This window comes from Doryrhamphus excisus, chromosome 11, assembly GCF_030265055.1.
Source record: "Doryrhamphus excisus isolate RoL2022-K1 chromosome 11, RoL_Dexc_1.0, whole genome shotgun sequence".
NCBI classification, from domain to species: domain Eukaryota; kingdom Metazoa; phylum Chordata; class Actinopteri; order Syngnathiformes; family Syngnathidae; genus Doryrhamphus; species Doryrhamphus excisus.
In genome coordinates this window covers 5390523-5415177 of record NC_080476.1, presented here as the reverse complement: position 1 = coordinate 5415177, position 24655 = coordinate 5390523, and the positions used below count along the sequence as shown (strand labels likewise).

General features: G+C 40.2%; 3 protein-coding genes across 6 annotated transcripts in view; 2 read left to right on the top strand and 1 right to left on the bottom strand.

Annotated features, from left to right (window-relative positions):
• Positions 1-235: 235 nt before the first annotated feature.
• Positions 236-11560, top strand: slc37a2 (solute carrier family 37 member 2). Of its 2 annotated transcripts, none has more exons than XM_058087740.1 (18): positions 236-775; positions 1738-1819; positions 2776-2866; positions 2937-3015; positions 3084-3219; positions 5039-5115; positions 5691-5857; positions 5946-5983; positions 6098-6199; positions 6358-6448; positions 6522-6584; positions 7331-7416; positions 7493-7541; positions 7652-7725; positions 7824-7902; positions 7967-8064; positions 10828-10892; positions 11320-11560. In XM_058087740.1, the coding sequence occupies exons 1-18, from the start codon at positions 717-719 to the stop codon at positions 11333-11335; spliced, it is 1452 nt and encodes a 483-aa protein (XP_057943723.1). In that variant the 5' UTR covers positions 236-716; the 3' UTR covers positions 11336-11560. The 2 variants fall into 2 exon arrangements, with proteins under 2 accessions (XP_057943723.1, XP_057943722.1); XM_058087739.1 differs by having other exon boundaries at positions 6059-6199.
• Positions 11561-12356: 796 nt separating this feature from the next.
• The window catches only part of pou2f3 (POU class 2 homeobox 3), a 15806-nt gene continuing 3507 nt past the window's right edge, over positions 12357-24655 (bottom strand). For both annotated transcript variants that reach the window (XM_058087744.1, XM_058087743.1), the window contains 11 exons: positions 23014-23042; positions 19320-19421; positions 18338-18443; positions 18170-18258; positions 17772-17948; positions 16794-16935; positions 14508-14641; positions 14196-14360; positions 14058-14100; positions 13871-13979; positions 12357-12697 (listed from right to left, as the gene is read on the bottom strand). In XM_058087744.1, coding sequence (XP_057943727.1) covers positions 12655-12697; positions 13871-13979; positions 14058-14100; positions 14196-14360; positions 14508-14641; positions 16794-16935; positions 17772-17948; positions 18170-18258; positions 18338-18443; positions 19320-19421; positions 23014-23042 — 1139 coding nt within the window. In that variant the 3' untranslated portion in view covers positions 12357-12654. The remainder of the gene's footprint in view (positions 12698-13870; positions 13980-14057; positions 14101-14195; positions 14361-14507; positions 14642-16793; positions 16936-17771; positions 17949-18169; positions 18259-18337; positions 18444-19319; positions 19422-23013; positions 23043-24655) is intronic.
• trim37 (tripartite motif containing 37) overlaps positions 14757-24655 on the top strand; it is a 26135-nt gene continuing 16236 nt past the window's right edge. Inside the window, exons 1-2 of one of the 2 annotated variants that reach the window (XM_058087733.1) lie at positions 14757-14979; positions 16684-16823. The gene's annotated coding sequence lies outside the window, so the exon portion shown is untranslated. The remainder of the gene's footprint in view (positions 14980-16683; positions 16824-24655) is intronic. The other variant, XM_058087734.1, reaches the window with a different exon arrangement.

Sequence of the window (24655 nt, the reverse complement as noted above, 5' to 3'; positions counted from 1 at the left end):
AAATTATATATAACATGTATAATAATATATCGTGTCTCTTGGCTTATACGGCGTGTCATAGGGATGTTGATTTAATTTGTAATGTTTGCAATAAACATGTAAATAAAAAAGTAATATATATATAAACACACATGTATTTGTATATACAGTATTTTATAATAATGCTCTTTGCCAATAATACTGCAGTTTCCGACTCTCATGTTACAGACGTCGACTACTTCCTGTTCAATGACGTCACTGGGAGCTGATCACATGGGCTCCGGGACGCTGTCTGGAAAATCTTGTGGAATAACCACGTTATTGCTAATAATAACTGCGGTACTATACTTCATTATTCACTCTGCGCGTCTGTGGGAGTTTTTTTTTCACCCGTGAAAAGGCTGACTCTCCTGGCCGCGTATATAAGCTAAATCGGTCCATTATGGAGAAGTGCTGGATGTTTACGGAGTGTTTCCCACACCAGGAAGCCCGGCAGCTGCTACCTAATGCCGGCAGCAGTTAACAAATATTTATTCCTTTGGAAGCCCGTGCCTCCACATTTGTTCTTCTCGGGGGGGCGAAACAAGTAAATGACTTTTTAGGACTACAACCGTACCTACACGGTCATTATCAGCAGCGACCACGGTGCCTTCATGGTTTAATATACGAGACGACATGTCCGGGACAAGACTCTGAGTGTTCCTTTGTACGCCTGACGAGAATTGTTTTCATCGACCATGAAGACGTCCCTCGCACCCGGCATACGGCTCATCACGTCCTTTTCTCGTGACAGCTGGTGAGTTTCACATTTCCTATTGTTCTCCACATTTCACCAGCGTGCCCATGAACGCCGCACTCGTCCCATACCGCCCGGGCTAAGAGAGCAAGGCAAGCTCGCCTTATAGCTTATCTCCAAGTGGTGAATGATTTGCTTAACCACATCAATAGGTCATCAATGTCTTTATATAATATTGGCGTAATAACACAATTTGTTATACCGACTTACAATGCATCGAGTGTTTGCTGCGTTTACGGGAGAATCCATTCTACCAAACATCGTGATTTTTTAAAAGCACCACTTTCAAACTGTTTACTCCTTTATCGGCACAGATTTAACCTTTATCGGATCGATACGCTTTGCACTCGTAGTATTTAGGGAATCCGGTCAGAACTGGAAGCTGTTTTAGTTTCTTTGTGGCTTTTAAAACTCTTAATTTCACTTCACGTCTTAGATGCCGGACAACACTGATCAAGCTAAACTTTTTGTAATGTTTAGTTCTAAGGAGAGCAACACGCTAATGGGAGCCTTTGCTATTAGTACTTATAATATTTAGGTATTACCAAGTTAATATAGTTATTACTAAAATTTAGGAGGACTGTTATATTCGCATGTTAATATTGTCTCTGGGTATATTTATCAGTGACTTGTGTGTTTGCATAGCTAATAAATCACCTGAAGCATTTCACAAGAAAGAATTTGATCGAGTTAAAAATACAATGGTACAAAGCGGAAAACAATGTGAACAAAGGACTTTCTATGAAAGTGGTGTTTTTAAAAAAAGGGGGGGTGGGGGGACATAGATGGCTTCTGTTATTGAACCTCTGCAGTCATGGTTTGAGTCCATATAACAAAAAAATGAAAAAAGCAGGCAAATAAGCAAGTCAATGTAATCATTATTTTTAAATAATAAGCCTGCAAGAAATCTCATCTTCCTTTTGCAAAGTTTGTTAATTCAATCAATTTCTCCTACTTTGCAGGTACCGGGGCTTTATTCTTTTCCTCACCTTCCTCTTCTACACTGCCTACCACTTGTCACGCAAGCCTATCAGCATTGTTAAGGTAACTGGGACAAGTCAGCTAGTGTTTTGCTTATCTTATTGCACTTAACCCTGTGAATTATGTCACTAAAATAACATATCAGCATCCAAATTCACACTCTGGGTCAACATCAGTGACTGTTGACCTCACAAATGGACCAATTGGAACCCAACTATTTCTCTTTTGACCCCTTGTAAGCGTCTAATGCAGGGGTGTCAAACTCCCTTTGGTCTGCGGGCCGAATACAGCTTAATTTGAGATCAAGCGGGCCGGACCAGTAAACTCATTGCAAAATGACATAGAACTAACAATAAGCCCACTTTTTTCCTTTGTATTAGTCACTAATACTAATAATTTGTGCAAAGAATGAGTAAATTATCAAAATGTTTATTAACAGAATTTTCTTTTTACATTATGAACAATATATTATGAACAAGAGAATAACATAAGAACATAAATAAAGTATGTGCAATTTTAACAACACTTTTACACAGTTAAACATATATTTAAGTGTGTTGTACATAAAACTGATCACAGAATTAGTAACAATGTTCCAAAAACATTTATAGCAGCCTTGTGGAACTTAAAAACACTGTTTTTCAACATCTGGAAAGCAATTTGAACAAATGAATAACCTTCACTGTTGAGCGAAAAACTGCAAAATCTGTTTCGAGTTCGCTAAAAACCTGAAATCTTTTCTCAAACTCCATCAACAGCCCTGAAATCTTCTCTTTGTACCGTTTCACGTCAGAATTAACGCTTGCTGCGCACATATCTTTTAAACAGGGAAAATGCGCCCCCTAGCGGATAATACAAGAACTACAATTTTTAAATTAAATTCATATTTTTTTTATACAATGCAGCTTTCTTCCCCGGGCCGTACCAAACCACCAGACGGGCCGGATCCGGCCCGCGGGCCGTATGTTTGACACCCCTGGTCTAATGGATGTTAACTTGTCTGCCTCTGTGTTTCTCAGAGTGAACTTCACAGAAACTGTAGTGGCGTCATTCCACCACCAGGCTTGAATATTACCAACAATGTCACGTGGTGTAGCTGGCCCCCCTTTGGTGAAGTGCTTAGTCAGACAATGCTAGACAATACAAGTGGCTTTAGTTAACAAGTTGCATCTCTCCGCAGACCAGGACAACTATAAAACACTCTTTGGGGCCTTGGATAACTCCTTCTTGGTGGCCTACGCCATCGGCATGTTTTTCAGGTGCGTATCTGCTGCTTTTAAGCTGGTTTGCAGCACACGTACTGTATGCTCTGCTCATGTCCATATAGCGGGATCTTTGGAGAGCGCCTGCCGCTGCGCTACTACCTGAGTTTTGGGATGCTGATGAGCGGCTTGTTCACCTGCCTGTTCGGCTTGGGATTCTACTGGAACATCCACTCGTTTGGGTACTACGCCTTCGTCCAGGTACACCCGCATCTTTTGTTGAGCAACACCAGAGCTGCGTCTCTCCAAAGACAAGAACGCTTATTTTTTATGTTTATTATTGTGGTTTACAGTTTTCAAATATTTTTGCCCTTCTCATAAGGTAACCAAAATATTTGAAACTCACATCTCCGCATGAAACACAAGAAAGACCATACCATTAAACAAATAACCCTCTCTCGGGTATTAACTGACCGTTATTATTTTTGTAATGTGAGAATTTGGATTCAGCTGTTTCTTATAAAATGAAGACAAAATAGTAAGTACACATTTTTATTAATATTAATTTAAATTATCCTAGAAATAAAGAATACAATCTCATATATTTTTCTAATTTTGTAGTGATTCAGCATGCTACAATAATGAATAATTGTTTTTTATTAGTAGTATTAGTAGTTATTAGTGGAAATCGGATCTGGAAGAATTGATTAAATGTTGCAGGTGATCTGGATCACTGTCTGGATTCAGGAAGTTTTTAGAAAAGATTCTTTAACATTGCAAGATGGGACAATATTAGGTATTTGGCGTAAAACACCGACAAAAAATGGTCACACTCTTGGAAATAAAAATACAGCATTCTACACACAGGTTCTACAAAATTTGACTGATCCAGATAATGGAATAAATCCGGTTACTGTGATCAACAATAGGAAAAAAAAATAGGGCACTTTGGGAATTTTCATCATAGGAAGACTGAATGAAACTGAATGAATTAATATATATATATATATATATATATACACAATATACTATGGAATTTGGAGTGTGCCAACGGATTTGTTGTATCTTCAAAAGCTACAAAAGCGGAACTACAGACAGAAGAAAACCGCTAGTACAGAAAATGCAATAACTACTGAGCTGACAATATTGATAGCATTATGAATCCAATTGCTAATGGTATATTTTCATGGTCAAATAATCTAAATATGTAGATAATACATGTAGGAGTAATATTTATGGGGTAATCACAATTTGTTGTGCTTTCTGAGTGCTTTTCTAGTTGTTACTCTGTGTTACAAACATTTGTATTGGCATTATGGATTATCCCCACTGATCTTTTTTGCAGTACACTTAGCGATTGGAGATTGCTTTTATAGTTTCTACCCCATATCGCCACACAATAAGTTAGATATGGTAAAACCAAAGAGAGTATAACATGATTTTTGATCAATTTTTGATCATTCATTCAATATTCACTCAGTTTAATTGTATTTGCTCATACGTGTTCTTTCTGCTATTACCAAATAGCATTATTTAATTTTACTTAGGTTCAGAGATAATATGTTTCTATCAAAGCATCTTTTTAATATAATCATTTGATCTGTAACTTTTTTTTAATTATGTGCCTTTCCCAGAACAAAAGGCAATAGTATCATCCACAAATAATACCAATTTAAGTCTTTTGTCATGTTCCAGATGTCATTGATATACAAGTTGAACAGTTTTGGTCCCAGTACTGAGCCCTGGGGTACTCCACATGTAATATTTAAACTTACTGTCCTAGCTTTATATAACAAACATAATGTTGCACTTGTGTTTGGTGGCGATAAAAACAAAGTATCATTTTGTTGTTTGAATTTTATGATAAGCGGCATAGAAAATATATGGATGGATGGCCGTGTCATTTTGATCATGAAGCCTCCTCATGTAGCATTGCTGTTAACGTTTAAACAGTCAAACAGTCAAGTTAATAATGTTTAAAGATGTCATGGTCTTGGTCATCAGCTGACTCACAGCTGTGTCACATGACTACAGCAGGAATGATTGCTATTTTGACTCATTTATGTGTCGCCCCCTGCAGGTGATGAACGGACTGATGCAGACAACGGGCTGGCCCGCTGTGGTGGCCTGTGTCGGCAACTGGTTTGGAAAGGGGAAGTGAGTACGAGGGAGCGGGGGCTCAGTTCTGATGAGTCTGCATTGTCTCTGGTTTTTTTTGCATTTCGACATGTCAGTGCGACCAAGCAGCTCCAAATTCACACCCTGAGTGCAAACACCGCCCAACACATCCCGCACATTAGAATGAGCACACACTTCATTTCCTAGTATCCTTCTAATGATCCAACCCGCATCATTACTCCGTTGAGCTCACACGCAAGTGAAGAAAATGGTCTTGTGTCTGTTCTAAATGAGTGAGATCCTAACTGGGACATTGAACTATGAGCTTAGTCAGCGTTCGTATGACTAAAAGCCAAAGAGGAACTCCTCCAAATGAGTCTCCAATGTTCAAAGGTCACAATTCCACATAGCCTTAAAGCAGCATCATTGTTTGACACATGTAATGTTTGTCCAAGACTGTCTCAGGCAGTGTGTGTGTGTCTCTAAGAAACACTATTGTCCATTTGATCAACATCCAACAATGTAGGACAAGAGGACATTACTTTTTTCTGCTTAATTTATTATGTGTTGGGTATGGGCACCCAGCAGACTCATCTAGCTGCTTGCATTATCAGGCGTGGCTTCATCATGGGCGTGTGGAACTCTCACACCTCGGTGGGCAACATCCTGGGCTCGCTCATCGCCGGCGTCTACGTCTCGTCGTCGTGGGGTTTGTCCTTCATCGTGCCGGGTCTCATCATCACCTCCACCGGCATCCTGTGCTTCTTCTTCCTGGTGGAGAGTGAGTTTGTGCTTTCCAACACTCATACACAAAACTCTTTGGGAGTTTAACAAATATTTTGTTCATCGTCTTCCTTTTTTTTTTCCAGAACCTGAAGATGTGGAGTGCAGTCAACCTCAGCAACATGTAAGAAACCAAACATTAACCTACACTGCTGCATGTGCTGAAAATATCACACGCAAGATTGTATCTGTGTATTAGAATGACTTGGAAAGTGGTGAGACTGAGCCTCTCCTGCAGAGCTCGCCACAAGGTGATAATGGTTCCATCACCACAGTGATACCGGAAATCAACCCTGAACGCTCAGAGGCTATCAGTTTCTGTGGAGCTCTCAGTATACCCGTGAGTGTCCGTTTCCCCTTTGATTTGATTCAATGTTTTTCAATGAATTCAACAATATTGAGTAGGTTTTATTCTCCATGTCAGGTGATTTTAGCATTATAGCATGGTGGTAGCTGGAAGTAATGTGCTTTTTTGAGGTTATAATTGTGTTCCTGCAGGGAGTGGTGGAGTTCTCCCTCTGTCTGCTCTTTGCCAAGCTGGTCAGCTACACCTTCCTCTACTGGCTTCCTCTCTACATCTTCAACGTTGGTCAGTGTTGACACTCAAGCACTTATTTCAGGGCTTAATTACAGTCACTCACTGATATGTATTTGCCTTTTAGCGAATTTTGATGCCAAAGAAGCCGGCGACATGTCAACGTTATTTGATGTAGGAGGAATTGTGGGTAAGTCGTGACCTCATTTACTTACACCATGTCTGCCACGTTTGCTACAATTACACCAGGGTTGTTTATTGTGTTGCATCATTTTTGTGGAACATTATGGAATGGGTATCAGAATATTCATTCATACATTCATTTTCTACCGCTTATACTCACGGGGGTTGCGGGGGTGCTGGGGTACACGCTGGACTGGTCGCCAGCCAATCACAGGGCACATATAGACAAACAACCATTCACACTCACATTCATACCTATGGACAATTTGGAGTCGCCAATGTGGGAGGAAACCGGAGTATCCAGAGAAAACCCACGCATGCACGGGGAGAACATGCAAATGCCGCACAGAGATGGCCGAGGGTGGAATCGAACCCGGGTCTCCTAGCTGTGTGGCCTGTGCCCTAACCACTCGTCCGGCATCAGAATATGTCCTTGATATTTGTGGATTGTGTGGAAGAATGCCCACCATATCTATGAAATGTGGTACAGCATGTCCACCATGTTTGTGCAGTGTGTTGTATTGTGTGTCGGCTGTGTTTGTGGACTTAGGTGTATCTTGTTTTGGCCGTGTTTGTGGAGTGAGTTGTATCACATGTTTCTGTGTGTTGCGTTTTATGCTTTTTGATGTCGTCCATGTTTGTTGTGTGCATTGCCGTGTGTCCATTGCGTATATCCACCAACAAATGGAACAGTTCACCTCCAAATGTCAGAGTGTCAACATTGTGACTGAGTATGTTGTTGTGTTTCACAAGGCGGCATCATGGCGGGCCTCGTGTCTGACTACACCGGTGGTAGAGCCACGACTTGTTGCGTCATGTTGCTCACGGCTGCGCCCATGGTGAGTGCTATGGCTGGTTTTCTGCTACATTAGTGGTCTCTTCATAAAATAAAGCTAAATCTTTTTTATATTGCAGCTTTTTCTCTACAATTCCATTGGGCAGAGGAGCCTTGGCACGACAATTGGTAATCCTTTTTCATCATATTCGTGCATCAGCAAACAACATTTTGGAATGTTTCTGTGGGATTTCCATGTCCATGTTATCTAGAAGAATCCATTTTCCCTTCATGTGCAGGCATGCTCCTTTTATGTGGAGGCCTGGTCAATGGACCTTATGCCCTCATCACCACTGCTGTGTCCGCTGACCTGGTAAGTCTGTTTCTAATATTTTCACCCATACACCGCTTCAACCGCACTATTAAACATTTTTGTTATACTGATGCATTATGGTGATTTTTATCATTTAGGGCACACATGAGAGTTTGAGAGGCAACTCCAGGGCTTTGTCAACAGTGACGGCCATCATTGATGGGACAGGCTCAATAGGTATGAGCCTCCATCTTTTTCCTCCTCTTTTAAATGCAACTCTAAATAACCACTGTGTGTTCAGGCGCTGCGTTGGGCCCCCTACTTGCTGGACTGATCTCTCCCACCGGTTGGAACAATGTCTTCTATATGCTCATCTCCTCCGACCTTCTGGCCTGCCTGGTGAGAACACACACATCATGGTGTTACGGGTCATTGCATTAGCCTGGACCCACTCATAGTTACCCTGGAGCCGGGATTTCCATGTTTTTCATAGTCATTTCCACCTTCACACTTTCTTTTTCTTTATTTTCTTTTCTTAATTTATTCCAGACATGCATACTATGTTACATTATTCTTTCTCACATATACACTTACAATATCTATTTCTATACATATATACACATACACATATACATACACATATATATATACATACATACTTTCTCATCCAGACACACACATACGTACATTGGGAGGTTTTTACAGTGCAGGGATTGGAACATCATTATAAGCTAAATGATGGCAATTGCACGTGAATGCCCTAATAACCATGGGAAAAAATGCTACTATGTTAAAGTTAGCATGGTATGTACAATATGTCCTGATTGTTGGAAGGGTTGGAATATGTTGAGAAAAGCAGCAGAATTGTTTCATTGTTTGATGTTTGTCATCGTACAGTAGTGATGGGCTCGAGAACATCGATGCATTTGCACGTGTGAAGCACGCACAGCCCGTGTCACATGTCACATGATCATTTCAGCTGCTGTTTCGCCCGAGGGCGTTCACTCAACGAACTCTTCAGGATTAAACACTCTTAATGTACAACATAATCATTTGAAGTCACTCTGATAGAAGTCTGCGTATTGACTCATTCAATCCTAGCCTTGATGATTTTGACTGATTTGCATAGTGCAGGGGTTGGCAACCCAAAATGTTGAAAGAGCCATATTAGACCAAAAAAACAAATATGTCTGGAGCCGCAAAAAAATTAAAAGCCTTATTTCAGCCTTATAATGAAGGCAACACATGCTTTATGTATCTATATGCAAATTTCACCACTGAGGGACGAATGAAGGCATATCTTATCTTACTCTGAGTACTCTGCTGTACGATACCGTCTCAAGTTTAACTTCATCATAATATTAATAAATTATGCTTTGATGAAATTACAGAAATCCAATTTTTGATGTAATTTTTATTTTGAGGATTTGAAAAAATAAATGGAACGTGCATAACGTGCCCCTTATCTGGGCAACAAACAGAATGCAATAAAACGCAACCTGCATTTATAAAAATAAAACAGCAGCCTTTTGAAAAGGTAAAGTATATAAAATCAAATTAATACAGTTTCAGTTGGATTTCTGTGCAAATGCCAAGCAAAGTCAGTGCAAGGGTAAAATGCAGCAGCTGTCCTCTTCTCTTTTGACACGCAACCAACCTAGCTATCCTGGTGTTAACTTGTCGGGTTGGTAGGTATATGAATAAAGTATCTACCTAACCAACGTAGATATCCTGGTGTTAACTTGGTAGGTAGGTAGGTCGATAGATAAATAAAGTATCTACTTAACCAACGTAGCTATCCTGGCTAACTTGTAGCTTGTAGCTAACTTGTCAGTGTTATTCAGCTCCGAACCGTAGTTCGGGCGACCTGACTTCAGCAGAGAAGGAAAATGTTACTTGTTGCTTCAAACCAACTTTATTTTAACATTCCTGCCCGAGGCATTTCACACCAGACGCACTTCCTGGTTCAAAGGTCATGCAAGTCCATCCTACATAGCTGTCCAAGGCAAATGCCTGTTACACTCGGACCCGAGCAACAAAACACAATATCATAAGTGTCGTTCCAAATATATACTGACGAAAATCAGAAATCACTTGTGAAATATGTGCCTATGACAGGATTGTGTTCTTACCCATTTAATGTGACTTCTGTTTTCGGACATGACTGGTCAGCTTCTCAACACCGGGCATGTAAGATGAATGCAATGAATACAAATGATTCGGTCCAAGAAACATTTAATCCTTTCTTCTCCTCAGTTTTTTTCCTTTGGGATCCATGGCCGCCGCTTTGTTTACAACCGCCACATGCCTGGCACCCCGCCATGCTGATAGAAACGTGTGTCGCACGCTATGACGTAAATCTTCGTTGACAGAAATGTTGAAATTTATTATTTTACTCTTTACTATTTTTGCAACATTGGAAAACGTTAATTTCTCTCCCCGATCTTCTTCCATTTTCAAACATTTTTAAAAAAGCTCCATGGAGCCACTAGGGCAGCGCTGAAGAGCAGCAGGTTGTCCTGCCTGGGGTCAGAATATTGTGTTCTTGGCTCATATAGACATTCTACTGTATACACCAAAAGAAAGATTAGACTCTCTTCTTTCAACCGAAAAAAACGTTAGTTTCTACCTTTTCCTGTTCTTTAGTCATCAGCATTAGAACATAGGTAAGTTTCAGCAAAATATCAGTTCTCAACAATAAAATGGAGAAATAAAGCTTTCACTTTGACACAAATGTCGCCACATATATTTAGCCAAAATGTCTAAACAACAATGGCACAACATAAACCCCTCAAAAAGTTGTTTTATATGAAAATAACCACTTTCTAAACAAATATAACACCATGAACTATTTACAATTTTCACATTTGCAACAGAAGTTTCATTTCAATGTGTGTTTCCCTTTCAATGTGTAACCTCCTTCACGCAACACAGCAAGATGCCTTTTCACTTATTGGTTTCTGCAGAGCATGTATTTCAATGGGAAAGATGCAGGTCGTGCTGTGGCTTTTGGGGGGATGGGGGGGGGGGGGGGGCTTAAAACTGCAACAACCGTGCTCTGTTCTATTGTGGCGTTGCATCATCACCTCTTTGTGCCGCTAATTGTTTTTCATTTGTTTCATTTCACTGGAGGAACTTCATGTTTTCTTTGTTTTTCTTCAGTTTTTGTCCAGGCTTGTTTACAAGGAGGCTCAAGTCTGGTGTGGACGTCTCCCCAGAATCAGAGGGTCAGTATCGCCTAAACTCCCCCATGCTGAAACTGGACAGTTTTTTGTTTTTTTTAGGGGTGGGACACACCATTGATAGAACACAGTAGCGCTATATTTTTTGATGCAGAAGTAATACACTAGTCCTACTTATTATTCATTCATTCATTTTCTACCGCTTATCCTCACGAGGGTCACGGGGGTGCTGGAGCCTATCCCAGCTGTCTTTGGGCGAGAGGCGGCGTACACCCTGGCCTGGTCGCTAGCCAATCACAGGGCACATATAGACCCTAATTATTATATTTTTTAAATATGCAAGTTGTATGTGTCACAATAATAGATTTCAATATTTTGCAGTCTTTTTATGCTCTAAAATTGAGGCACTCCTTATGTTGTTCCTTTCCCCCCCAACAATGAGACACATACTAATGTTGGTGTCTTTTTGCAGGTACAAGGAAACCTAAACTGAGGAGCAACACAATGACCTTGTTTTACTTCACACGACCTCACGGCTAAATGGAAAATCAATCAAGGCACTAAAACTGACGATTGAAGCCTTCATTTTTTGTCATGGAGAGAGTTGTCTTTGTAGAGACACCTTTTTTAATGTCTAATTGCTCATTTCAGTGTGTTTATTTGAATATTCTTTTATCATTAAAGTGTACATAGGCCTATGTGACAAACTGTCATCTTGGAGGTCCATCTCTGATCTCATAAGGGATGCCGAGTACATAGTCAGCCACTAGGGGGTGTACTTACATCATGGTATTATTTTGGCCACCGCCGTGAACTACCACCATAATACATTGTTAAATTAGTACAGCTATTATGAAATAGTAAGACAGTCATTTATTCATTTTCTTCCGCTTGCGGGGGTGCCGGAGCCTATCCCAGCTGTCTTCGGGTGAGAGGCGGGGTACACCCTGGACTGGTCGCCAGCCAATCACAGGGCACATATAGACAAACAACCATTCACACTCACATTCAATTTGTACCCAGAGAAAACCCACGCATGCATGGGGAGAACATGCAAACTCCACACAGAGATGGACAAGGGTGGAATCGAATTCAGGTCTCCTAGTTGTGAGGCCTGCACGCTAACCGCTCGTCCGCCGTGCAGCCAAGTAAAACAATCTAAATATATTTTAAAATCATGTTTTTAACTATTTGATTTAAAACAAAAATTGAACTCCCATTACATTAAGCATCTGTACCTCGTGTTTAAACGTCATTTGGTCCAGAGATATTGACAAGACAATTGATTAGTCCTTGTGAAATACAGCTTGTTTTTGATATTTATTTTCACATAAACTTAAAATTGTTAAATGCTTATTACAATGGCGTCCACCAAGTTGATAACTTATAAATGCAAAAAATGTCATTTGTTAAAACCCAGTTGTCTATCGGGACGTCCTTTAAATAACTACAGTGACCCTTTTTCTGACTACTCTGAACTGTGTGACTGCGTATTTATTTAGACAGGCCGGCAGATGACAATTTTATTCTAGACAAATCAACACCTGACATTCACCCATCCCAGGATAAAGACGGTGGAGAAGAAGCGCTTCTTAATGAATATGTACATTTCATCTGGTTAAATAGTGTGACAGTCACGGAGCTAAAAAGCTTATGAGCTGGACTGTATGCCTCTACTTCGTCTTCTTCATCCTTGTTTTCTTCTATAAGACAAAACTTCAAGCATCTTCTATGGGTGCTGCCTCCATAAACGCTTCATTGTGCATCCTTCTCAAGAAAATGTCCAAATGGTTGCAGTTTGTATTCCTCAGTGGGGATACGTGGTAGAATTCCATGTTCGGTACCAGGATCTGCAAGGGCAACAACACAATCACTCAAATAATTCAATTAGTGCATTCATTCATTGACTCTATTGTTATTCGATGATGGGATTAATGGTCCTGTGTTCCCTTGAATTAACATGGGAACCAATCAGGATGCCTTGCTTTAATCTTATCAAAATTATTCTGAAAGGGGACCTATTGTGCTCAATTTTCAAACCCTTTGAGTTGTGGTTTCTATAGAACAGCTATACACAATAACCCGGACAGAAGCTTTCTAGATCTTCCAGAATCTGCACCTATTCCAGCTATACTTCCTTGGATTTGTGCTTCCTGACAAAATAGTCTGTTTTAATTTATTCCACCCACAGCCCGCCTCCGGCCACACCCACTCCACTGTGATTGGTCCTAACTACAAATTAACCCCACTTTCTAATATAGTGGGTATAGGAGTTGATAATAAATGAATAAAGTCTTTTGGAGTGTTTGAACTCAAAAGTGCAGCACCCACTAGCGCTCCTCCAAGCTCGCCTGCCAGAGGCACTCATTGTCGGACACACTTTGTCAGCGGTACCGCTGTTGCCGTGGCGCTCAGAAGCTGGATGTGAGGGCGCCGCGTTTACGAACTGCAGACAATATTGCTACGGGACTACCGTATTCCATACAGTGAGCACTATTGTTCTCTCACACCTCCGTGGACGCACAGCGTGTCCGACATTATTGTACCTTTCCCGGCGAGAGCGTGCTGCTTCTGGCTTCAGCAACAGTTTGTCGGATATTTCATGTTCACGAAACCGGCTGTTCACAGATGAAAATATTTTTCTCTTGCTCCAATAACATCTGCTTGAGTTTGCCTCGTAAACAGAGAAGCAGAGCTTGGGGGAGGGGTGACATCACAAAGGAACAGTTTTGCAACGCCCTCTGAAACCAAGCCTTTTGAGCTATCCCAAACTTTCACTTCCAAATGATGATATTGATAATTCTAGCAGTACTGTACTTTTTCATAAAATAAAAAAAATCCTTATAATAAGAAAAAAAATCAAAATAATGAAAATGCTAATTTTTATTACATATATTTTTGGTAGCAGTTTACATTTTACCCAGTTTTTATTTGTATAGTTGGCAAAGTTAATTTAAAATCCCTTGTATTTAACAACATGGAAAACAAAGCCTTCCAACTGTAAACATAATAAGGGTTCTCACCCTGGAGTGCTGTAAGGACCCTGGTTGACCTGAGATGCTAGCGAGGCCGCAGACAGGCTGTTGGGAGAAATGTCACGGCTTGTGCTGTTTGGTGATGAATTTGATGAAACTGTAATAAAAAAAAACACAATTTATTATCAAATTCCCAGCACACATGTTGAATCAAACTTTTACTGCAACTACACACCTCCACCTGAAGCCAGGGGGCTGTAGGATCTGGACACTGCGACCTAGATTAACACAAAATAAAAGTGTTAACACTCAGCAGTGTTGCAAGGGACAACAAAAAAATTCAATATGGTTACTAGTCTGCATGGTCACGAACCATCCTGGAGTTGTAGCCCTGCGACTTGACGGGTAAATTGGCCACAGGGCAATAGATCCTCTTCTCCTTTTGACGCCGGTTGCAGAACCAAACCCGAACTACTTCTTTCTCCATGGCCAGCTGCTCTGAGATCAGCGTTATCTCCTCTGAGTTGGGTTTTGGGTTCTGCATGGCAGTAAAAATCCAATCTTACAGTAATGTATGAATTAAATTATTTACACTTCTACGGACGGGTCGTGTTTAGTTTCTTCTAAACAGAGCAGGAGGAACATTGCTGACTTTTGATTAAAAAAACATCGACCTTCTACTCACATCAAGGAAGCGTTTTTCCAGCGTGAGCTTGATGTTGGTTTCAATGCTCGTTCTCTTTTTCCTTTTGCGTCCGTATCCCTCCATCAGAGGGGGCAGAGAGGTGGGGTTGCTCATGGAATCGGACGGTGAATTTTCTGAGGTATAAAAACATGACTTTTAAAGGTCATCAATTACAAATAGTGCTAATCTATCAGTTCAGAGTACACTTTTTATAATTCCACATCCCCTTTTTTACCCTCAAAGGCCACCGTACGCGGTCGGGGTGATACCGTCAGCACTTAGTTGGCGAGCCCTACCGAATTAGCGTTGTACTTTAGATAACAGGTTAACTGGCATAATGAAACAACAGATTTTGCTCTCACAACAACGTGGGTCGCTCCTAAGGACGCTAAATGAATAGGCCTGGTGAGTCTGCTGCAAATGATTGGAACAGTGTTGAAGTACGCCATGGAGCGGAAAGTCCGCCATGATGGTGAGCAACAGAGCCGGGCTGGGTTAGGCTCCCCCTGATCTGAGTGTAAAAGTTATGCAATGGACGTACACGATGAAACGACTGAATGATATTTACTGAGCTATGGAGGACTAAATAGGATTGAATGAAATAAATTAATGAATAAATACATCGTCCACCATGGACAGGGGTCTCATGTCCGTCACCAACAAGAATCAAAAAACGTCTGACTGTACAAACAAAAGGCTTATTTTTAAGTGAAACAAAACTGCACCAATTTAATAATCTCGTGCTTTCTGCAAGAATCAATATATTTTGGTCCGTCCTTTCACTTTTAAATGTTCTGTTTTCTTGATCAACTTCTTACTTTTGAGCAAGCCATGGTTCTAGTTCAGGGGTGTCAAACATACGGCCCGCGGGATAATTTGAAAGTGGAAAAAATGCATAAAAGACATGGAATTAATATTTTTAATTCGCTGCAATTCATGGATTATCCGCTAAGGGGCGCACTCTTTCCATCAGAGTAGAAGACAAGCCGCATCACTGAGACAGACTGAAAACAGCAGACGGTATCAATGCACCATCTGCTGCTTGTTACGACGTTGTTAATACCTTGGTCTCTACCTCTCCGCTACAACCTCATTAGCCAAAATGTCGTTATCCAAACGGAGAAAAGTAGATAAGGAGTGTAGAATTTTCAAAGAAAAATGGACCACGTCCTATTTATTTACAGACATGCACGGAAAACCTTTGTGCTTGGTGTGTTTGCAACAAGTTTCGGTATTGAAGGAATATAATATTCGACGCCACTACGAGACTCATCACAGCGAAAAATATGACGGCTTACTGTTTGCATTGAAAGAATACAGCTCTGTGAAGATGAATCCTTACTGTGGTGATTTAAAAAATGTGCACTTTAATGTTAGTCAGCAGCTTCAAAACAAAAGTTGTGTGATGGAATTCTACTGTTCATACAACTCCATAAATTTTCAGTATATATTGTATGTGTATGTATGTTTCATGTATGAGGTTTACAGATTTACAGGACAGGCGAACACTTTCTTCATTACACATTTAAAATCACTCTCCTTAGTTTGTAAGGTGTACGCAGGGATTACATTTAGATTTTATATGCGTATGTGTAAGTGGTTTAAAAATCCCTTTCTTTAAAAGTCTCATTTAATCTTAAAGTGCATTACTGTATTTTTCAGTACCAATTAAAGTTTAGTGCCTTTGTACAATCAGTGGGATCAGTTGCAATGCATATTTGTGAATGATAAAAGTAAATTGCACATTTGTCTAAGGAAATATGAGGTGTTTCATGAAATGTTTTGTAAAAGGATAGTTCATTAAATTTCAATATTTTCCTAATGTTCTTGTGCTTCTTTACACCAAAACAAAGGAAAGACATGATATTTTGGTTATTTATAGCAGAGTATGGTATAATTTTAATGGTCCGGCCCACTTGACATCTCCCTAGGCCGTATGTGGCCCACGATGCGAAATGAGTTTGACACCCCTGTTCTAGTTGAAGATTAGCGAAAACTGTTGGGCGGATCCTTCCTGGAAAGTAAACTAACGATTTAATTGGCTCATTTTGTGTGACGTCACCAAGTTTGCTGTCATGTTAACATTGATAGTTGAAGTAATTAAACCCCCAAACTGCCTCTGTGAGCATGAAAATACTGTGTTAACATATTTTTTATTCACTTGAATTGGTCACAGGTCCATAAATGGCCATCACTGGGTCCGGATCCAGACCAAGGTCTGCCATTTGGTGATGGCTGCTCTACGGTATCACCGGTAGAACATAGATGAATGACATCACTGCATACCTGCGTCACTCAGCCATTTCTCCAGCAAAGGTTTGAGTTTGCACATATTCTTGAAGCTCAGGTTGAGGGCCTCGAAGCGAGAGATTGTCGTCTGGCTGAAATCGTTGCCATACAGTTTTCCCATGGCGAGGCCAACGTCACCCTGTAACAGATCAGAAACTCACGTTAGACTTGCAAACATGAGAGGTGTGGACTCGTCATTCACACTGAGTTGGTAATAATGTATTATTATATTACCAATTATTCATTCATTCATTCATTTTCTACCGCTTTTCCTCACGAGGGTCGCGGGGGGTGCTGGAGCCTATGCCACCTGTCTTCAGGCGTGAGGCAGGGCACACCCTGGACTGGTCGCCAGCCAATCACAGGGCACATATAGACAAACAACCATTCACACTCACATTCATACCTATGGACAATTTGGAGTTGCTAATTAACCTAGCATGTTTTTGGAATGTGGGAGGAAACCGGAGTACCCGGAGAAAACCCACGCATGCACGGGGAGAACATGCAAACTCCACACAGAGATGGCCGAGGGTGGAATTGAACCCTGGTCTCCTAGCTGTGAGGTCTGTGTGCTAACCACTCGACCGCCGACCGCATGCCGCCCTTACCAATTATTATATTATTATAATAATTTATTATTTATAAGTACTAGAGCATAAAATGTGCGGCCTAAAATAAAAAAAGCGCAGTGGTAGCACTTTCCTGATGACAAGGCTAAAGGCTAGACCATGACTCAGATTCCATCTGTTCTAGTGATCATTTGTCATTATCATTCATTAGTGGGGAGTACCTACTGCATATATTTACAATGTAAAATGCCATTAATAAGTGTATGAGGTATATTATATAGGGTTTGAGTGTTATGTGTGCGTCTTAATCGCTTTTTTCTGAATGCCTCCGAATGGCTGGGCTCTACCGTAATTGCAAACGTCCATAAAAACACCACCACTAACATGGCGCGGCCTCTGGTACCTGTGTGAAACCCAATTTGATGCGTCTCTGTTTGAATGCTTTGGCAAACTGCTCCAGTTCCTCCAGGTCACTGGGTTCCTCCTGAGGTGGCACCGCCATGTGCTTGGGCATCTGCAGGTGGGTCAGGTCCATGTGATTGTCCATGGACGGTCCGACCAGGCCTGAGCGACTCATGGCCTGGATGGTAGACATGACACAGTGAGAATTTTGGTTAGTCTCTTCAATCTCTGCTGGGCAAACGTTACTGTCGATCTATAGACATGTTTGATTAAGCAGATGTATCCCACAGTGGTTACCTTCATGCTAATGTTAACAATTACTAGCAGTTTTTCCTGCCTCATCTTAAACATATATGTCTGTATGTTACACTTTGTTTGTATAACTGTTTCACAACATACCTGTGGAGTCAAAGCCAGTCCAGGCTGGTGCTGAAGTAGACCGCTATGGTTCGGTCCAGGAAGGGACATCAGATTCTGTTGCAGAAGAGCTGCAAAAGGAATACATTTATGTTAGTGGCATTGACTCTTATCAACATATATTATTACGGTACACATCCACGGTTGTACCTTGATGGCTGTTGGTGTTCTGCGAGAGCAGGTAGGGTGGAGGAGAGGACAGGTGAGATGGTTGCATCAGAACCAACTGCTGCATGGTGTGCAGCGATGTCAGGTCCTAGTAGTAGTCACGAATGAAAGATACATTAGTCTTATCCAGCTTACTATACTATACGTGCGAGTAGAATCTGACCCAAGTGACTACAGCCCTCACATTTCAGAATGACAGCGGATTGGGTCAAGGTACAGTAAACCCGGGTATACTGTGGAGTAGTCAGTGTACAGCTTGTGTAGCAGTACACATTAACTACCGACACCAACTCCTGGCAACCTTAGCAAGTAATTGTGTTTTGTCTGCAGTCATGCAGCGTGGTGATAGCGCCGTGGTCTGGACTATCATGGCGGATAAGGAGCCCAAACACACCTCCAAGATGATGAAGTACCTTGCAGAGGAGTGGTCAAATCCTGAATTGAGCACCTGTGGGGGGTATCCTCAAGCGGAGGGAAGGAAGGTGAAGGAGCATAAGATCTCAAACATCCACCTTCTAGTCCCAACCATGCACCTCTGGTCAATTCCATGCTCAAGAGGATTAAGGCAGTGCTACATAACAATGGTGCTCTTACTAAATATCCCAATTTGGACATGTTGAAGAGTGTTGGCAGATATTTAGACAAAAATGGCAGTGTGTTGAGTCATTTTGGAGTCCATTGCCACAGATAACCGCATCTCCCCAAGTACTTGCAGCACTCACACAACTGCATCCAGACTGTGACGCGACCGCCACCATGCATGACAGAAGACACAATTCCACAACTAGACACAATTATCATGCAACACCTCTTGCCAGCTTTTTAGACAATAATGACTTTGTGGTAATAGAATACATAGCTGTACATTGACTACTCTAAAGTATAGCCATTTCTATAGACTTGTCCCTTGCTGGCTGAAATGTGAGTTACTGTAGTTTACTCTCATATAGTGATGTTTCTTTACCCCAGCCATCTGCCCTCCATGCATGGGAAGATTCTGTGTCAAGTGACATGTTTTCAGCGAGGAGTTCAAGTGAGGTGCGTCGTTGATGTCCTCGGTTTTTATCTGCACACACGAGAACAACCATGCAGGACATACAAAGTCACATGTCATATGAAGTACAGCGTGTTAGTGTGACAGGTGTACAGGTGCTGCATATGACAGAGACGCACGCTCAGTCTCTACAGGACCAGTTTGGTCGCTAAACAAGATACAACGAGTGATAGACTCCCTCCCCTTGGGCGAGCCGGTATGCAAATACACCTAACCCCCCCCCTCCGCCCCTCTCACCTCACACTCACCACCCCCTGAAAGAAAAGCATGGCACTTCCTGAGAAAACAAACACATAGAAACAAAAGTTCCTGCTGCCAAAAAGAATGTTTGGAGAAGTATCCAAATAGCTGCAAACTATTTGAGGTGATGCAGAAGCGCTGAGAGGAGAGTCATTATTGACATGGGCGGGGGTGGCAGCAGGAGGGTGTGGTGCGTTGTAGTCGGTGGGGTATGGATGGGGTGCTGGTGGTTTGTCCTGAGGATGTTAGCTGTCCAAAAAGACATTGTCGGTATCACGAGTGCTTCTTATTTTGCTGGATTTTGGCTTAATCCAAGATTTATTCATGTTGCTTTTTCTTTGTTTTCATTGACATTTACAATATAAAGATCCCAAATGTATGCTGGTAGAAGTGATTTGCAAATTGCGGCTCATGACCCTTGGATGGGGCATGGGTTTAAAGTATATTGATTCAGGGAACTAAATATTAGCTTCATTTTGCTGGTATTACTGGTAAATGAAATGAAATAATTTGTACCACTGTACCAAGTATGAGGTCATTTTACTACTATTACTGGTAAAGGAAATAACTTACTTTGGGGACAATTTTATTTGTAATTTTTAGGTCATTTTACTGGTAAATTAAATAAATAATAAATAATGATTGGGGAACAGTTAAATTGTTTAATATTAGCTTATTTTTCTGGTATTTTTTTAAAAGGCCAACCCTAACCCTGATTTAAGTACAGTATTAGGCCACTTTACTTGTATTACTAGAACAATGGAACCACAGGTAGCATCATTAATTTATTCTAGAAGGTCAAACTCTAACCAAAACACACTCTAACTGAATCAATTTAATAATGTAAATCTAATGAGTCCATTTCAGAAGGACAAAAACACACAATTCGTTTTTTACAGTCTTACAATTATAGTTTTACATGCAGAAAACAATTCAATACGTATAAATGATGAAGGCAATTTCACTGTACTTTTACCTTTGCTGATTGTTGCCAAAGACATGATGTGGCAGCGAGATCAGCACAAACACCACTTTTGTGTTTTGCTGTGAGTTATTTCCTGAATTCACTGGAGACAAATGAAGTTTCAAGAGCTAGCATTTGATAAACGTGGTGAGAAACAGTATCGAATTTAAGAAACAAGTCACAGCAAAACAGCATGGTGGTCTTTGGCAACAATCAGGGAAGGTAAAAGTCTGTCATTTTGCGTCAATCACGTCTTCAATGTAGGTGAAAGTCACCTTAAATGTTCATTTACCCCTTTTATTCATCATTTATATTTATTTAGAAATGTTTTCAGGAATGTAAAACTATAAAAACATGTTTTGTGTTAACATGTTTGCCGTTTTTGAGACTTGTGGCGTAACTGTGTTAATTTGCAAAAAACTACAGTCAACCGCTGATGATGTCATAGACAGGTGATGCCGTTGACATTTTGTTTTCTAGTAGATGCAAGCTGCTAACGGACATTTTGTGATAAAAAATATATTATATATAATATATATTAATATATTTAATATATTATTATATTAATATATATTAATATATAATATAATATATATTATAGCATATGTGTATTATAGCGTAATAATAATATAGCGTTATAATATATTAAGAACATGGACTCACACAGTGTATTAATAACATACATTAACCGAAAAACGTAATAACACGCTAACCAAGTAACCAAGCTTCCACAGTAAATGAAATGAAATAATTGACTGAGGTGGCAATTTCATTTTGAAATGCAGCGGTACTTCAGTTTTTGTACACCACGGTTTCTGTAGGACAAAATTTTGACAAATTTTGACATGTCACTTCATTCTGTTTTGTGTGTGTGTGTGTGTGTGTGGTTTATGTGTTAATAGAATGCAAGCAGAAGAATGAACGGGGAAGTCTGAATATGTCTACTTTCTTCCTCCTAATAAGCACTGTGCCCCTTGCGCCAATGAGGCGTTCAAGCACACTGTGCATTTCTGAGTGCTAAATGAAAAGGCTTTCAGACAGTCTGTGCATATGGCTGCAGATCTTGCAGCAAGGTACCAAGGTAGAGTCTGTTACAATAGGATTGGAATGTAAATGTTCCTAGTCAACCCAGGTTGCAGACGGAATGATTTATGTGTGACACACAAGGGGTAAGGGTAGGATGAAATAAAGAGAACGAGAACCAAAGCAAAATTTTTGCCAACATTTATGTCAGAAACAGATGACAATTTTGCCCTCAAACACCAGGTTTTGACCGGATGAGGTTATTTTTTTTATTTAAAAAAATTATTAGGTCATTTTTGTAGCATATCATAATACCATGTAGTTTAAAAAGCAAATCATGCTTTAAAGGGGAAATGCACTTTTTAAAAAATGTTACCCATCATTCCCAATCCTTATGTGAAACATGAACACATATTTCTTTCCCTTTTCTGTGCATTATAATACAAGAAAACAAGTTAATATGAGCTAGCTAACAATGGACATCATGGGAAATACCTATTTTGACACTAAAGCCCTCACAATTTTTTTTTACATAACTGACTTGTATATTAACCAAGCTATAGCGCTATTGTTATTGTGGCAGCTAACACGAAAAACTCAAAGTCTCAACGGTAGTCGAGAAACTAGCGAAAAACGGTAGTCTCAGCGTCATTCACAGACAGAAGAGTGGATACCTAGCTCTCAATTTCGCGACAAAGACTCAACAAGATGGTAGTTTGTCAGCATTTTTTATCTGAGATCCGAGAACTGGAGCACACATCTTGTGCTGGAAGACACAGCAATCCCACTGAGAGTAGACATAGTAAGTGTTGTCGCTATATCTATGCTGATGTTGTTGACGGAAATGATATGAAAGTAATGAGGAAAGGAGTTCATTCATCCATTCATTTTCTACCGCTTATCCTCACGAGGGTCGCGGGGGGGCTGGAGCCTATCCCAGCTGTCTTCGGGTGAGAGGCGGGGTACACCCTGGACTGGTCGCCAGCCAATCACAGGGCACATATAGACAAACAACCATTCACACTCCCATAGGAAAGAAGTTTCGGTAGTGTTTTAAATCATCACAATACGGCATGATACTGTAAGTATTACATGTTATCATCAATGTACTTGTTGCATGATCACAGCATGTATATCAAACAATAAAACGCAGTTAGAGATTTTCTTTAGAGGGCATCATAGTAGAAATAGGTGCATTGTTAGTTAGCTTATATTAACTTGTTTTTTGTGTTATAATGGACAGAAAAGGGAAAGAAAAAGTGTTTATCTTTGGGAATGATGGGCAAAATTTAAAAAAAGTGCAGCTCCCCTTTAAATAACCCCCCCCCCCCCCCCCCACACACACACATGAAATATAATAACCATTCTGTCACTCACTTGTCTGTGAAATCCAAGTCCTTTTGGCTCTGAAATGACAGGAAAAACGTATTATTACAATAATAATAATAAACAACTCAAACTTCCTCTCTAATAATTATGATAATTACATCACATCATTAAAATCACATTTGGATTATTATAGAGGTAACAAGGTTTATTTTCCCATATGTTATTTTGATACACGAGAATGACATAATATTAGAAACAGGCCTCCAACCATTTGATGTTACATTAAAACAAACAAAAAAACACACACCAACAGATTAGAGTTTTTTATTTTACAGAATGAAAACATTTGTAGTGCAGGGAGTAGGAGAGGTCAAAGGTGTGTCGCTTGAAGTTGCCATCATTTGAATGTCAAATGACACTCTGTGTGCGTATGTGCGCGTGTGTGCGCGTGTGCGAGAGTCGCTACTGAAGAAGCACCATCATGCAAATACCCTTACAACCCCGCCGCACCCCTACCTCTACCTCCTTCACCCCACCCCCCCTCCACCCCCCAGCACAAGCAGTGCCAAACTTCCAGTATGAAAATGACCGTGAAATGCAAATCAGCTCGAACTTCACATGCGCGTGCACACACACACACACACACAATTTCAGTGTGTTGTAAAGACTTGAACTTGAAATAAATAAACGGAGACCAGGTTATTATTCTAAAATTCATTATCATTATTATTCATTGTCTCATTTTTAATTGAATAAGTATGAAGCCTTACACCAAATTAATCCTTTTGTGTCACTTTCACAGCCTAATTAGTAGAATTATTATTATTAGCACTCACCGCTGTCTATGAAAATGTATTTTTTTCATTGAAATTGTACTTTTTATTTGTTTGGGATAATACAGTGGACATACATGTGCTCCATTGGATAGCAATTCTAATTTGTAATATCTAGCTATAAGTATAATATACAATATGGAATTATTAGACAATGTTTATGTTTGTTTTACAAGTGTACTTACTGTTTACTCTTGAATGAATGAAAGTCTTATCATACATGCTTTATTACAGAACAATGTTGTTATCATTTATTTATTGACATATGTGTTCTTTATTACTGAATAATCTCCAGTGTTAACGATGGCTTCCTACTCAGACATGTTGAATGATGTACCTGTAAATACATGATAAATACATGATGTACTTCAAAGTAACCTTTGTATGCGCGTTCCGCCACCATTACCATAGCTGTACACTGTATGTCTTTGCATTTGTGTATTTACCTACATAATAACGGCAGGTATGACTAACTATATTAGCTGGGTGATTAAATTCACCCTTGGATCTGGGAGCCGTCCAACAACGATTAAAAATATTGTAAAACAACGCAAACATTGCGATCAAAGAAGACTCAATTAGACTGAAAAAAAATTCATTTGAAACGTCAACTCAATCGAGCCTTCACTCCAGGCGAGGGCTGGCACCTTTTTGATATTCTGAAATTGTTCCGGAATTGGGAGAAGAATACATATTTGATCTGAGGCCACGTTCCAAACAGCTTTGGCAGCAGCGACACTTTAAGCCACCCCCCTTGTCATCATTTCAACACGCAAGTTCATCCATGCATTGATGTCCTATGCTGTCCAAAATATAAACATATGCTGTATGTTTTTATCTTCAGTATTACCCTTTTT

Coding starts and splice junctions, on each gene's coding strand:
- slc37a2 (XM_058087739.1), top strand. CDS start 717: ATGAAGACGTCCCTCGCACCCGGCATACGGCTCATCACGTCCTTTTCT. Junction 1,820..2,775: donor AGCCTATCAGCATTGTTAAG/GTAACTGGGACA, acceptor TGTGTTTCTCAG/AGTGAACTTCACAGAAACTG. Junction 3,220..5,038: donor GGTACTACGCCTTCGTCCAG/GTACACCCGCAT, acceptor CGCCCCCTGCAG/GTGATGAACGGACTGATGCA.